Genomic DNA, 16,556 nt, shown 5'->3' with positions numbered 1-16,556 from the left:
GTCTCTTATCTTTGTTCAGTTTTGTGGTTTTTTTGCCAAGCATGTTTGGGTCTCCACATCCCACACCCGTTCTTTCCTGCTGAAATGAGTGCCTGTTAACTCCCAACCACGTAGGCATATAAAAGTAAATAAAAAGAAAAAAAGAAGACTGAAGTAAGATGTTTAATTTAGTATTTTTAGAGAGGAAAACAAAGCATGTGAGGTCGTGTTGCCTACAAATCCTGGTAGCAATGATGTGTTCCAGTGTTTCTTGTTCACAACCTAGGGTCAATTTAACATTTAGAAAGTTGCCAAGGAATCTGGAAAACTCATTCAAATGGCACAGTTAGTACCTTTGCTTGCACAAGAGCTGATTTGGCAGGGGCAAACCTGTACTGCCTTTCCTGGAATTGCACGACTTTTCCCACCACTTCAGGGTTCCAAAACGTGCAGAAATCCTCTCTGCAGAGGGAAGGGTGTACCCAGAGCTGGGTGGCACTCATGGATAACCTGGGACACAGCAGGCTCTCTGCTGCTGTGCTGCAAGAGCCTCCCAGGAGCTTTTCCAAAGGGAAAGAAAGGCAAATTCTGAGTTACTGGTGCATGATGTTCAATAAAGTCCTGTTCCAGGCTTCTCTCCAGGACAGCTGTAATTGGCTTGGGAATAGAAGGGAATGCAGCACTTGGTGACTGCATATGGGCAGCAGTGCTTCATGGGGTTTTGTGAAGCCTTAATTTGAATTATTCAGCTACTTCCTTACTGATCAAATAAGCGGTTTGGGAGAAGGTTGGCTTAAATTTCCATAAAGCCATTTGGTGCATACTTGTTCCTCACATTCTGTGTCTATGGATCTAAGGTGGTTTTTGTTTGTGTGCATTTATTATGGTGTTCTGAAAAGTATAGTTGAATTTATTACAGACTTTCTACTGGCATTTGTGAATTTACACACCTCCACTTTGGTTCAATCAGATGCATAGAAACAATAAGCCGAATGTGCACATAAAAAGCCCAAATACCCCATATCATCATGGAAGCAATTCATTCCTTTACGAAAGAAAAAATAAAAATTGTTGGAGGTATAAAAGAAAAAGTCCTGGGATGGGATGTAGGTGGGTAGTGGTAGGATGTGGGGTTTTTTTAATGGTTTTCTTGAATTCAACACCTTGTAGCTTGTGGAGTTTTACAGAGATTTCTCCATTCCTGTTCTCTCCCTTTCATGCTGTAAGTCATTGGCACAGTGGGTGTTTTGACAGACATAGCTTGGCAGTCATTGGCAAAGTAAATTTATCTTCTGGGTCTGAAGAGAGAAAGTTTGGTCATAGGTCAAGGCTCATATTGTTTGTTTGTGTACATCAGAATTTCCTTATGGAAATTACTGGAGTTGCACAGGCACCCAGACCAGAATAATGGCATCAGTGAGTCCTGGCTTCTCCTTTGGATGGGGGGAAGGTTTCAGCCTGTTAAATTCTTTTAAGCAGTCCCTGGTTTGTAGTCTCTGCTCAGCAAAGACTGAAGCTTCACTCTGCAAACTCCAGGGAGCCAATACCACTTTCTTAACAATTCCTGCTTCTTTCCTTGCAGCTCTGACTGAAGGTTACGTGGGCTCTCTGCATGAGAACAGGCATGGGAGTTCTGTGCAGATCCGCAGGAGAAAGGCTTCAGGGGACCCTTACTGGGCATACTCGGGTGAGTGACCTCTCCAGAGCACTAAAACATGAAATGGCTCCAGAATCAAATTGTTTACTTGCGTTTTATTACTACTGTGCTCAGTTTAAATTAGTTCTACAGTGCATTTTCCTTCTTCTGCCTTCCTTGCAAATTCCCCCTGTACACATGCCTGCCTTTCTTGCATTTCTGCTATTTACCTGCAGGATTTGCCTTATTATTCTCTTCATCCTTTCAATCTTGTTTTTATTTCTTGACATACGATTGGTCAGGCATGCTCCCAAACTTTTCTTTGCTCTTCTGATCTAATCAGTACATTCTGAAGCTCACCATTTGCTTGCCATTTTGTGCCTTCTAGGAAGACTGTAAGCATCCATATATATATTAAAAAAATATATATATAAATATATATATATCCAGAGTAAAAAAAAACCAACACAATTTTTACAATTATTTGTTTCTGTGCATGTTTTTTTGTGGTAGCGTATAATGACAACAATGAGACTTGTCAGTGCAACAAGCCAGGATGTATGGTGCTGAAAAGACAAGATACTGGAAGGATATTTTATTGTTTGTCCCACTGCTTTCATAAAGTCTTATGGAAGAGCTCATGCACCTGCACAATTTTGAAATACCACAAATAAAAATACACTTCAGAATGATGTGCTGGTTGAATGATTTGCTGGTTGCTGTGTTTTAGAAATGATGTTAATAGCTGTGTTGACTCTGTGGAAGATATCCAATATCTAAAAATTTTTTATGAAGATTTCAAGCATTATATTGAACTTGTGTGTGCTTTTCTGGAAGACCTGAGATATGTTTCAGACATTTGTTGCTTTTCCAAGAGGGTTTTTGTGCAGGGCTAGAATTAGCTGAAGGAAAAATATTACTTTCTAAGAGGTCTGAATGCTGGTATAAATATGCAACTGTTACTTTTTGACTGCCAACACCCCTCTTTTATCCAGACCATTTATTTCATTGGGAATGAATGATTATAGGTAAGTGTAGAGGTTTTTTCCATCAATATACACAAGTTATTTCCATTAGATGTCAAAATACAATCTATCTCATTTGCAAATGGGGTCAGGCAACTAAAATAAATCTAAACATTTCAGTAATGTAGGACAAATGACCAGTTTTGATTTTCAGCCAGTTCAGCCTCTCCTATCTGATGCTATTTTGCTCATATTTGCTCACTGAGGGGACCAGAGGTTATGAAAATGCTGAGTTTCTGTGTTTAGGTTGAAAGTGGGAATAAATGGTGGGTGGCAGAGCCCAGATAGCAGACAGATGTTTGTTCCTAGCTGAGCACAGTGAGGAGGATGATCATGTTACCTGTTTCTTTCTCCTTGCTTCCTCATTCCCCAGAATATTTCCCTGGAACCCTGAGCAGGGCTTGGCTGAGCGCTCCATGTACTCAAGTCTGTCCTGTGGGTAGGTTTTGGACATGCCTAGGAAGTTTGCATCAAATGAGCCTACAGAGAGGGGAAACTTCACTCTGCAGTAAGCAATTAGCCCGTGCCAGTGGTTTCCAAGCTCTTTCACAGGCATTATCTGGTAGGCTGCTTCCCTCCCCTATCCTCAGACGGTCAGGCCAACTCCCCTCCAGTTATTTGTACAACAGCTGCTGGCCCAGCCCCAGCAATTACGGGCAGGGAAGGAGACTCTGCTGGGCTGAGGCTGGGGTTTCTTCTGAGGGACTTTGCCAAAGGGAGTGGACAAGACCAGGACAGCCCCTGACAGCCACCAGTGGCAGCTGCTGCTGAGCCCAGCACACACCATGTGTGTGAGGCTGAGCTGTGGCTTTGTATTGATCTCAGTTGAGTGGAACTGATTTACAGCAGCATAGGTCTCTCTCTTTTTAAGGCTGTGCCTGCCTGCTTGCAGAGCTTTTGTATTTTTGGGCTTAAGATTTCTGTAGTAAATCCTGAGTTGGGGATGGAGAGGTCCAAAAGCAGGAGGCCAGTTGTGGTTTTCCTGTTTGGGTGTGGGAAAAGGGCACAGCCATGTTGCAGAGAGCCCTCAAATATCCATCTTCCACAGGATGTATCTGTCCTAGATTGTGCTTTTAGATTATTTCCTCTGTAGCCTGTAGGAAACCATCTGCTGCTCTCAGCTCTTGTGGAGGGTGAATGGTGTAGGAGCTGGTATAAGCTCTGGAGATCAGGAATTTTCCAGTTTTATGAGTGATCTATAGCAATACCCTGTGCTGCCTGGTCGTATTGATCCTCTCAGGCTCAAGAGTTTAGAGAGGAGAAACTTCATTCATTGATCAGGTGTTGAACAACCCTCGGACCTGTAACATTGGTATGAGGTACCCACATCCCTAAAGGTGCCTGTGGATGTGAGCTCCAGTGCCTTGTGCACAGAGCTGCACCACTGGAAAGGAAAGGATTTCCTTTCACTGGAAAGGAAAGGATTTCAAGCCTTGTAAAATAACCCTGTCTACAGACACAATCCTGACTATAACATTTATTCTAGTTCAGAAATAAAACTTGCAAAAGTAAAGACTGGATAATTAAATGAAGAAGGCCCATTTTGAAGGGGTTCTGTCAAAAAGACAGCAGGAAACACAATCAGCCCTTTACAAGAAACTTCATTAAGTCTCTTCTAGCAGCTCTTTAAACCAAATTCAGAAGTGAGCAAACGCTGAAAACAGAAGACTAGCTTGTCTTTAAATAGGAGCAGCAAAACTGAATGAGACTGACATCTCCTAGATGTTCTTTTTAGGGTTTTTAAGAAGCTCAAATGACATTTCCAGGAGGAATTCTCTGGCATGTGTATTCGTGTATGTTTTGGCAAAGTATTTATTGTGTTACTTATAGTATTATTCTAAGTTTTGACATGATTGTGTCTTAGAGTTTGTCAAAGACTTCCTAAACTGGGACTGGCCACATTACCTGTGGTGCAGCAGAAATGTGGAATAGGCACAGCACAGTCACAAGGAGCAAATGTGGATCCTGAATGTTTCACTGCAGTCTTTGCTTTTCCAACTCATCTTTTCTGTTAGGCTGACCACTGAATGGACAGGTTTCAAATTATTTTTAGCACATCTTTATACTTGCCACAGAACTCAGTCTGTTTCTAGCACCTATCATAGTGACAGTAACAGTTCAGGTGCTTTTTCATCAGTGTGGACGTATTTTTGTAAATACGTAAACGGTTTTTTAAACAAAAAACCAAAACAATACTTGAAACAAACGCCCACAGAAATATGCTGCTGGAACATCTGCTAGATCCAGGGCTTTCTGACTGACCCTCCCTTGTGCAATGTATGCTTCTTCGCAGAGCATAATATTCCAGACCTTTAAAGATGCCTGTCAGTGTCAAGTGTTGCATCTGTCAGTGCTCAGAACAATTTGCTGGCAATCTGAGCAGACCCTGGTTTTCCTTGCAGTGGCCCAAAAAATGAGTAGCTTCAGGGTCAGGGCCTCAGGAGAGATTACAGTGTGAGATGCTGATGCAGGTGGTTGTGCCCTAAGTGATGGTAGCCCTGGAGGACCTGTGTCTACTCATACCTGATCTTTTGAAAAGCTGTTGTGTAACATTAATGTGACAGTCATTGCATGAAATTGTGGAAAACCAGAAGTAGGAAGGGGCTTACCCAAATCAGGAAACTCCTTTTCGCGTCTTCAGGTAAAAGATGTGATGTCTAATTATTCTCAGTGTTAATTTTTGTGATGAATGGGATGGGATGGGTCTGCCCTGTTCTGGGGCAGGATGCTGTAGATGATGTTGGTTTTGTGACTGGAGTTCCCCAGCTCAGCTGGGTGCTGGCACTGGCAGGGCTGGTGTGCCCTCCTCCCTTGATCACTGTTCTGCTGATCAGCTTCAGTGCTGGGAGCTGACTCATTCAAGAAATAATCTTCTGAGTAATCAAAACCATTTGGGCTTCTCAGAGAACAAAAAAACAGAGGTTGGCTGAGGATGTAGATGTGTTCTTTTTAGATGTTTATCTAAGTGTGGCTTTGTAAAAAGAATCCTGTGTAAAAAGCTCATACAGTTGTTTTTTTCCTTTAATCTTATGGTGCATTCAAGGCATCTCTTTCCTCTTTGTACCTTTAGTCTCTCCTATTCTATGTGAAATTATTTGCACCACTTATGATGCTTCTGTTATTTGTGCATGTCCTTACTGATGTTTTTTCTGTCTAAAATGTTGAATCCTTTCTCTCCAAGATTCTGTGCAGCTGCTGTGAACATTAGGAGAAGTTAATAGAAGAAAAATAGGCTTTACAGGAGTAGAGATGACCCTGAGAGTGGGGAAAGGTGTCCATTAAGAACAGGAACTTTGGCCATGCTGTCAAGCTAGTGGACACTATCAGTGTGTGAATGCTTTGTCCTACAACACTTAGGCACTTATTGCTGTCCTTTAAGATGCTATTATTTAAAATATAACCGGTGGTGAATGTAAGAAGTGAGTGTTCTTCTCAAAAGCAATTGCTGGCATTAAAGCAGGAATGATGGGTAATGGTTATTTCCTGAAAGAACAGCAAATGGTGTTAACTGTGATGGAATGTAACTTGGCCATATCCTTTGTAAATGTGTGAATTTCTCTCTTTGCTTAGACTGTTCTCATTAAATAAGCTGCTAATGTGAATTGGACAGGAAATAATCAGCACATAGTAAGGAAAGCATCAAGACTTATTGAACTGAGAGGTAACTAATGGGCTATTTGCTGTGGTCAGTATTTCACTCCTTCAGTCCCTCAGAATAATAAATCTTGGTATTGACCAAAACTCTGGCACACCATGTGTTCAGTTATCATTCCTCTGTGAAAGTACTCACCTCCCTTAAATGCAGGATAGTCAAAATGGGGAGGTTCTGGCTCTCTTGCTTTTTCACTCTTTTGAGCTGACTTTTTAAAGAGGAGCTAAGCTGAAAGAAGTAGGAAAAACATTCTCATTAATATCTGATCAGTAAAGTGAGCTTTGAATATTTTTATCTGCACTCATCAGAGATGAATAGTAGTCTTCAATGAACCCTGCTGGAACCAGCTGCAGGGCATTCGTTTCCATATGCATCTTGTTAGGGGAACAGTTGTTCCAGAAATCAATGCTACACTCTTTCATGGGGGGAGCACAGCAAACCATAGCTGGAGAGTTTGCTGCTACTGTCTGAGCATGAACCCTCAGTTTGAACGTGCTCAGCTAAAGCAACTGCTGTGTGTTTTCCCAAATAAACAGGAATTGCCATCTGTATATTTTGATTGTTTGTATTCTGATGTTTCTGGTTCATGAGGCTTCATGTCCACAGCGCTGTACAGATGTGCACGAGGCACATCTGTGCCTGCAGAATCTGCATCTAAATGTGCCCATGCCCAGAGCACGTCAAGGAGGGTTCCTTTTGTCTTTCCTCAGCTGTCCTGCCCCTGTGAAGGAACCAGTGCAAAATACTATCTTTTGTTTCTGTTCTGAGAATGAAGAAATGAGTTGTCACAATCCATTCCCAGAGAACAGGATGCATCTTCCCAACCACAGCTTGAATCAGGAGCTCACAATCAGCTTGTGTTGAGTATTTACCATCAGCAGTTCCCTGAGGAGAGCCAGCCCTGCCAGGAGCAGCCCAAGCAGTCTCTATCATTTTTACTGAGCCATACTGCTGGGGAACACTGCCCTGATCGAGAGTCTTGTCATTTGCTTTGTTTGTCTATTGGCAAGTTTCTAAATAATCTGCTAAAGAAACCTCAGATAGTAGTTTAGTTTCTACTTAGACACAGACACGATTTCATTATTGAATACCATTAATACTGTTTACTCTCTCTCTTGCCACCTTTTCTTGTGTGCCATGCTAACAGTTTATTCCAAGTACTGTCATAGTCAATCCTGGTATATCCAGTCTATATCGAAATGCTTGGCTGGATTTTTAAAAGTTGGATGCAGATAGGGTGAAATCCCCTTTTTTCTAATTTTTTTGGCAAGGTTCTCACTAGAATTTGATTGGTTTTCAAATTGGTTTTGATTTTTGAGTGTTGAGCATTTTTTCTTTACTGTTTCTTACCAGATAGGCCATGGTAGATGAACAGCTTTGGGAGGCTGAAACAGGAGATGAGCAAGGAACCAGTCCCCTCAACTTTCACTCTTTCATGAATGCTTTTCCCTAGCACAGCACAGAAGTATAAAATAACAGCAACAGATGCTGGATGAAATCTTCAGAGCCTCAGATACAGTTGTTCCAGTAGTGCATCACAAGCATTTTTACTTTGCACTGCTGCAATCCCAAATGTGGTGACCTCCCCTCACATGAGGGAGCACAAAGAGCTGCTTTAGCTGGGGAGGGGAGACCTCTCACTTCTTTAAATGTACTGTGCTTTTTGTTGCATTTTCTTTCAATGTGAACACTGGGACATTTGTGGAAAACCTCTGGAATTACAACAACCAGTGCACTGTTTCAAAGGACTGAGAATGTGCTAAAGTGCAACAAAAAAGTTGTCAATGTAGTTGATCTCTAGGCACTGAAATAAGTAACAGGACAATATATTTCAAGTTCTTTAGACATAAGAGCACATGAAATGCATATATTTTAAGTAGGCAAAAGAAAGATGGATTGTTTAGGTAGCAGCTGTGATACAGACTCAGCAAATGGACTGGAGAATACTCAGAAAGTTTGAGTCCGCTGTTTTTGAGGTCCTTGAATGATTGCAGTGATATATTGCACTTCCAATCTTGATTTCATATGTAACTGAACACATATAGGAGAATAACAGGGAGGAAAAAAGTGTGTGGACAGCAAGGATACTTCAGTGAGAAACAAAGCAAGCACGGAAGCTCTGAATAGCCTTGTAGTGTGTGCTTAAAAAAAAAAAAGTAGCTTGGCAAAAACATTATTGCAATAGTCCAAGCATGAAATAATCAAGGAATGGATGAGAATTCTAGTTGCAGGATATAAGCAGAGTCTTTGTGTGAAATGGCTGAGCCAGGCCAGTACTGCAGTCTATGTAGTAGATGTAGAATTATTTCCATTGTTTTTGTTATGTTAAAGATGACTTCTTTCTGTCTTTCCAGTCGCTGCTCAGAAGATAATCTTTTTTTCCAGTATGCCTGCCCAAGGAATTGCCCCATCTCTCCCCTTTCCCAAGAAGTGTCTCCATCTTGCAGAATGTGGTATTGCAGATTTAGGGTTTTTAACCATTGTGATCCTTGAAGAGCAGCCCCAGCCTGCCCAAGGAGCAGATCTGCCTTGCTGGGCTCCCTTCAGGGAGGAGGGACAGGGGCAGGGCTGGGCATGGGATACGCGTGCCAGGTGTTCGTTCTGTGTCAAAAGGCACACGTGTGCTGCAGAAAGGAGGAGTCCCATGCAGGTCCTGTGGGAGTGCAGAAGGAGTGTTTAGCAGCTGCAGGAGCTCTGATTCTTACAGGGGCTCTGAGCTGGAGGTGTTTGAGGTGGGGCCTGAGGGACAGGGCAGAGTGAGTGACTCCTGCATGCACCCACAGCAGAGAGGGAAATTCAGTGCCAGTCCCAGGCTGTGCTCTGTCTCTGAGGCCACACATCCCACCTCATCAGATGCTGATTGGAGACACCTTGGTTGCCCGGGAGATTGCCTCCTTTGGGGGTACCATGTTGGTAGCACAGCTGCTGTGAAGCTCCTCAGCTAACAGAAGGTCTTCTGGAGGTGATCAGCTATGGAGCTTAATTCTTCCTTCATCAGCAAACTCAGTTTCTCCCTGTGCTGGTGCTTTGTTGAAGCTCTTAGTCTGTTTGGTGCTTTCAGTTTTTTCCAGTAGGTTTGAGGAAGATCACATTTTTTTTCTATTCAATGCACAGAACATTTGGCTTTAAGTTACAAAGTTTTTTTTTAAAGAGTATATGTGCCCAAAGAGTTGGATGGGCACACTTTTAACTTGTCAAATTAAATAAATATGAAATCCTGCAATGGAGTGCAGAGCTGTGCATATAAATTACATCCTTAAGCAGCACTTGAGTGATTTTCTGGAAATGTTTTCAACTCTCCTCTGAACTTTTAAGGGTCATCTCTGTAGCCTTTCTGTCTGAGGGAGGCTATTGGCACTGGAATGATTTATTGAAGAGGTATGTTGCTCTGCAGTGTAAAAATAATGTCAAGCCTCACTGAGAACCTGAGTATCAAGCTTCTGTTTTTGTAAAGCCGGGAAAGCAAGTGGGTTTAATTCAACTGAACCCTGAATTAATGTTTCATAAGTGTTCCCACCCATTCCTGTCTCTTTACCCTGCCCAGTTGTGAGAGGAGTGGGACTGTGGGATGATAATATTCTCAGGCTAATTAGTGAGATGAGTGGTTTCATTTGTGAAGCATTAGGAACCCTTTGTCCCTGTTGCAGAGATACAAAGATTGGTACTTGACCTGCCATAGTAAGGGCTGGTGGGTATTGCTTACTCATGGAGCCCTTGTGGTTGAACTCTCGGTAGGGTGAGATACATTTGAAACACACAGCTCCTTTAAAAATATCGAAGACTTGGCCAGCAGGTAACTCTTCCACTCTCCTTTGCTGCCATGAGTATTGGACCTTCCATCTTCTCCATCTCCACCCTGCCTGTTTTATTGCAAACGGTACCTGCCAAGTTTAACCCAAGCCAGTCTGCTCTGGCTTCATGGCTGAAGTGAACCCTCTCCCCTGCATCCCTGGGTGAATGCAGTCTCATTCCATGCACATTTTCTGCTCTAGGGTTCCAGCCTTGCAGGCATGCACACAGCTGCACATCCCTCCTTAGCACAGCTGCTGAGAGGGAAGCTCACACTGAGAGCTCAGCTGTGGGGACCAGGAGGGCACAGGCAGGCTGGGTGCCATGGCTCATGGCCCCAGTGTGCCTGCACTGAGCTCTCTGATGCTGCCCGTGCTGCTCTTTTAGCTTGATGTAAATTAAAGCATTCAGGTCAACATCCAAGGTGTGCTGCTGGAGAACAGTGGAGGAGGAGCTGTTCCACGTGGGGTTCTTGATTTCTGACTCTCTTGAGAGGTTTTCTGAGCTGTCTTGGTGTATAAATTTCCTCAGAAATGAACAAAAGAGGAACAGTCCCTGCAGCTGAATGCCTGAAGGTGATGAGTGTTGGCATGTGACGACAGTTTCTGTTGCTTTCCTTATGAGGAATAGTGAAACAAATGTTTCCTATGCATCCCAGCTCCCCATAATACACTCAGAGCTAGAACTGAGGTGACAAAAGTCCCTTAAATGTTGATCGTTTGCTTTTGCTCTGTGCTGGGTTGGACCTCCCAGGGCCCCTCTGCTGTATTTCTCATCATCTGGTCCTTGAGCCCTGGGGCCCATCCTGTGTGTCAAGCTCCTAGACGAACAAAGCACTGAATGGATGGGCTAGAATGAAGAAGAGAAAGTGGTGTGATTTGCTTTGTGTTTGTGTGAACACATTGCCCAAGTACAGAAATAAGATTTACCCAGAGGTAGCAGAGCAGTGAAGTCACAGAGAGTTGAGATCGCTTCGTGTTCAGTTTTACATGCTGTCTGTTCCTCCTGAGCTGTGGTGGTGTGGCTCAGGCTGCTGCTGGAGCCTTCTGTGGCCCCTTGGGGTATGAAAATTCATTTCACATGCCAGATGCTAGTCTGCTCCTACCCAGAGGTGACGTGAACTTTTCAGACAGATTCCAACTTGGAAGCTTCTGTGGCACTTCAGATCGTGTATATTTTAATTTATATTTCTGTTGCTGGAGACGTGAAATTGAGACCACTTATCTTCATGATACACTATTAGCATATGCTGATCTCTGAGGAAGGGGATCTGCTCTGTGAAGGTGTTTGCAGAGAATTGGATGTGACTTTTGTAAAGAAGGGCTCAGTGCACGTAGCTCAGTTACTGCTTATGTTGCACAAGGGCTCCCCAGATGCCTGAGGGACATAATTGCTCTCCGTGCAAACACAGAAACATTACCACTACCTTAAATTTGTGCAAGTCATCTGAGAGGTGGCTTGGTGTTCAATGCATCGATGGCTGAAGCAGAGTGCAGTGAGGGGAAGACTATGAGCTGGAGAAGGCACTAAGAGCTTCCTCTTCCCTGCTAAAACACCAGAGCTGTGCAGCTCTGTGTGCAGTTTAGTGCTTCATATTCCTGTGAAAAGTCTCCAGTGCCTAAGAAGCTCTGAGCTTATTTCGTGGCCTCCAGTTGTGCTGTGTGCCACTGTTCCTTGTTCTTGTGCATCACTAAACCAGTGGCTGTGCTGTATCTGTAAGGTCACCCCTCAGTTTGGGTCAGAGTTACCCAGCAAATTTGAGAGTTTGTGGAGAGTTGGTAGCCCAGATGCAGTAGAAGGCTCAAACACATAAGCCTGTTTCTTTAGGAAATTAGGCTAATCCATGATGGGCCCCTATTCGAAATGGCCAGTGCTCCCAAGAAGCTTTTCAGAACACGAGCCAGTAAAGTTCTGCTTCTGTGAGGAGACCCCTGTGAGTGTGGCAGATGGGTTCTGAAGGCTGAAAAATGTCTGGGTGGTTCAAGTGATCAAAATATTAGTCATAATTCTATCCTGTTGTGCTAAGTGAAGTATAACTGTTCAAAGGAGATAGTCCAAGTGCAGCCTTTGCGTTTGATGCCCTGATCAGTCGTGCCAATGGAGGAGGTCTGCACAGGAGCCCTTGGAAGAGGGATTTGTAGGCAACCATCTGTTTGGTATTAGCAGAAGACCTTAAATGAGGGAAGGTGTCGTGGTGTGGCACCTGAACTCATCATTCAGCATTGCAGCTTATGATTTCAGTATGAACAGTATGGTAAACATTTTCAGCTTTTTTCCCCCAAAGTACTATTGGAAACTGTAATAAAAAGTAACTGCTGGGAAAGTAGTTTTGCTGAGTTATGCTATTTCTGAAAATGCATAATGCTCCATAGGCTTTTAAGTGATACTGGGCATATTTAACATTCTTTGATGTTAATTTCCTGGCATATGGACATCTCTACTTATTAAAATAAATAAGTACTTTCAAATTTAATGAAATGATGGAGGAAATGGCCTTTTTTCACATTCACGTCCGCTTCACTGGATAATTTAATGTTTTAAAATGTAAGTTCATATTAAAGTTTAAAATTCAAGTATTGGTTTTTGAAATTCTGTAATAAAAAGGTTTTGCTGTGGGAGAGCTGTATGAATTACTGAGCATGATAACACGATTAGCAAAGTCTAGCTGGTGATTTCTCTGGTACAAAATGGGAGCTGTAAATCTTCCCAGTAGGACCTGCAGCACTGGTCTGCTGGTGGGAACTGCTGGTACTGATGACTGATCCATTCCTGGGGCATTGCTCTGAAGGTACAGCTGTGGAAAATGTCTCCTACATCACTGACCTTTCCCTCCCCTCACACACACATTTTACTCTCTCTTGGAGCTGACGCTTTAAGCTTCTCAGGGCAGTGATGAGAACTTGTTAATATTGGCTCCCAAAAAGATCTTGCAGTTTTCTTTTATACTAAACACGTATATTTGCTTCCAATGTGTTTGCATCTAATGGGAATTATTTTCTTTATAGTTGTTACTGTGTTATTATTAAGTACAAGAGACGCACTTTGGTCCTCTCTCCTGTACTGAGGGAGAGCAAAAATTCCCTGGAGAATAAGTAATGTTCAATGTAATTGACTGGATATAAATATTTGAGTCCTAAATATTTAATGGAAATTGTTGTGTTTGAATGTAGCAATGTGCAGTTGATGGAAGTTTGCTCTGTGTCTTGCGTGTCTTGAGAGACTGCTCACGTGCTGTGTTGAAGCCAAGGGTGGCTTTATTTCATTTCAAGGCAGACTAGAAACTGAAGAACTTATTTTCAGGAGAAAAATGGCAAGAGACCCAAATGAAAAACCTACTCAGCTGAAGCAGAGGTGACAAAGTTCACTGTGATTATATTGATTTTAAATTACTGTGTAGAGCTGGGACCAACCTGTGTCTAGTCCTGCTCACGATGAGAAGAAGAAAAGAAAAAGGCATGAATACTCTCCCCTCTGCTTCCAAGTATTTTGTTACCAGTATGAAAATCTGAGAGCAATCTTGTCCTCCTGACATTCCCAACAGGCAAAATAAAGGTGTTCCAGCATCCTCAGTGGAGCTGAAAGGGGATAAGAGGCACAGTGAGATCAAAACCTGTTTTTTCTCCCTCAGCAGCCTAGCCCTGTGCCCTGGCTCCTGAAGGGAGGACCACTCTGTGCCCTGTTGAGTGTGGAACAGATGCCTCCAGTCTGTGTGTGCCCCCAGCTCTGCCAGAGATGACGTTAATAGGAAACAGAGCATGTCTTGAGTTTGATGCACTTTTGGCGAAAAGAACTGCAACTGCCTATGCCACAAATTAAAACTGAGCTGGCATTAATAGCAATTAACAGCATCTATATTCATCTGCTAGAAGTTTTACAGAAGAGTCATTACTGTTTAACTTTATGTAGTTTGCATCTGTTTCACTGTCAACGAGAAAATTATCCAGTCATTTAGAGTTAACCATTTATTTTAGGCCAGTCATGTGTTTTAGTATCTAATGTGTCTTTGGGGAACAAGAATTTAGAGCAAATAAAGCTAATTGTGGTGAAAAATGGATATATTATTATCAGTGGTATATATATTATTGTACTGAAACTCTTAGCTGCCACAAGACTGAAGGAGCACAGGGGTCTGTCCTGTACCTGCAGTAAATCCAGGGCAATTCTGATGGGAGATGTTGACCCTCCTTGTTTGGTGTGATGGAGAGAACGCCTGAGGCACTTGGGTAGGGAAGAGGACTATTTCTGTTCCTTCCCCATGGTTTTTCAGCAGTCTGCCATGGTGTGTATTCCTGGGCCCGTGCCAAGCAGAGATGCGGCCTCCAAGTGCGACTTTATTACTTCAGTTGTAGATGATTAATTTTGTACCAAACCGTATGGGCCTTATTAACCCAGAGCACTGCAATAATGCTGTTTTAAAGATCTTTAGTGCATCCATTACTTCTGTTTCCAGTCTGCTTTTTCACTAGGAAAAAACCCCTTGTTTCTTACCATTGCGTTTTGAAGTAGAGTCTGGTCCATAAAAATTACATGGAGCTGACAGTGGCTTGTTATGTTTAACATTCTCTTCATTGAGGGAATGTCCAAGATGTCCTTATTTGTAGCACCTTTGTAAGGTCAGAGGTTATTGCTCCCTCCACTACTGTAAGGGAGAAGAGAAAACCATTGTCTGTCCTGAGCCATCCAGGAGGCTCAGGAAGCAGAGACTGGGGTCCAAACCAAGGTTTGTAGATGTGCTTCATCCCTTTTGAGACCCAGCCCGCTCTGTGTGTGGCAGCACAGCACACCTCTCTGAGGTGCAGGTGTGTTATTCTCTGACTGGAAGGCTCCAGCTCTCTGGAGCAGGTTATTCTTGCAGGGCAGGAGGATGCTGCCTGCCTGTGAGTGTTGGGTCTGTGTGAGTGAAAGACTTGGGGTGGTTCTGCAGGCAAGGCAGGATGCTTTTGCATTCACAACTGTCTCAGCTTTTTTAATAAGATGTTTCAATATCTTTGGGGTGTGCTTGTTGGTTTTATATGTTTTCAGTTTTAAGCTGAAAAGTATTTCGTAGCTCCACTGTAGAAGCGCAGGTTAAATAATCTATCCATATTTTGCAAGTCACTGAACTTTAATACCTTTATCTAAAAGCATTTTGGGGGCACTGCTTGGCTCTTAGAAACCTGCTGTGTTTGTTAAATCACTCTTTAGGTTTTGTGTAGTTGAAGCCTTTAGAAAATAAAAATAACAATCTCCTATTGTCCCTGGAAAAGCCTTGTACCCTTATCAACATCCTCCGGCTTGGCTGGGGAAAGCAAATCCACCCCCTCATGCCAATGGCCATGTATGGACACAGCCTTGTATCATTTCTGTGGGACTGTGACTTCTGTGACCTCTTGCTGGTGGAGAATTTGCCTGAATAAACCCTATGATAATGTGCTGCTGGCAGAATTTACCCACACTGGGGGAGCGGCGATGCTGTGGAGCAGGGAGCAGCCATTCAGACTCTTGCACTTGGTAAAAGAGGCATTTTTTGCCAAATCTGGAAGAAGAAAAACAGTGTTTGTGGGAGTCACTTGTGTTTCCCAGCTGTGGCAGTTCTGCTTTCTGCTTCTCTTCAGCCCAGGTCAGTGCAGCTGAAGCTGGAGGTGATTATCTCACTGGTCTCATTACCTCTTCTCATCACTCCTCAATTTTCTTGCCTTCACACATCTTTCTTCCTTGAACATCCATGGCAAGACAGAGCTCTTCAGCCACTTAGACTGCCCAGTCTCTCCCACAAGCACTTTTTGATAATTGTGCCCTGTCTCCATAGGACTTGCTTTCACAAAAGGATCTATTGCTGACTTTTTTAGACTCCAGATCACATTATCTTGATGCATACAAGTTGTCTTCTTAAATGAAAGGGAAATTACTTTTAATCAATGAAAGTATAAATGCCATTCCTGTATGGATTTAAACCCAACATGCTGGAAACAGTCTGAGTGTGTCCTGCCAGCCAGTGCCTCTGAGAGGTGTTCCTCAAGCAAGCTGCATGCCCAGGGGCTGACAGGAAAAGCTTGCTTCTTAAAATAAACCAGTTCCTAAAAGTCAGGTTTTGGCTCCCTGGAAGCCTATATTTTTGCAGCCACCTGTCCTGGCTGCTTCCTGGTGTGATTTAAAGCTGTGCAATCTGCCACTGTGTGCTGCTAGAGATTGCTGTACAGCAGGCTGGGCTGACACCACGTCAGGATGTGCTCTAGGAGCATTTCACTGCCTCCTCTACCTGGAGGTGGGCAAAAACCCAGGCCCCTGAGCTGAAACTCCACGTGGTTTGTATGAAGCTGTTAAGGCTGTAGACTTCAATGGCAGAGAGACTGAACTGCCAGAAACTGGGTCCATCTTCTCTGACAAAAAGGGGAGATAAAGGAAAAAGCGCTTCCCGCAGGCAACTTCCATAAGGGGAATTTTACTGCAAGCAGACCTCCAGACAAGGATTTTGATTCATGAGATAACAGTTACC

General features: G+C 43.2%; 1 protein-coding gene across 1 annotated transcript in view; it reads left to right on the top strand.

The window, feature by feature from the left end:
- Positions 1–16,556, top strand: part of PTPRG (protein tyrosine phosphatase receptor type G) — a 388,012-nt gene that overhangs the window by 85,018 nt on the left and 286,438 nt on the right. Inside the window, exon 2 of the mRNA XM_054280849.1 lies at positions 1,562–1,666. Coding sequence (XP_054136824.1) covers positions 1,562–1,666 — 105 coding nt within the window. The remainder of the gene's footprint in view (positions 1–1,561; positions 1,667–16,556) is intronic.

The sequence above is a fragment of the Melozone crissalis genome, unplaced genomic scaffold (assembly GCF_028551555.1).
Source record: "Melozone crissalis strain CALT ecotype California unplaced genomic scaffold, PUWL_Pcris_2 ptg000029l_1, whole genome shotgun sequence".
NCBI classification, from domain to species: Eukaryota; Metazoa; Chordata; class Aves; order Passeriformes; family Passerellidae; genus Melozone; species Melozone crissalis.
This window is presented reverse-complemented; position numbering and strand designations above follow the sequence as displayed.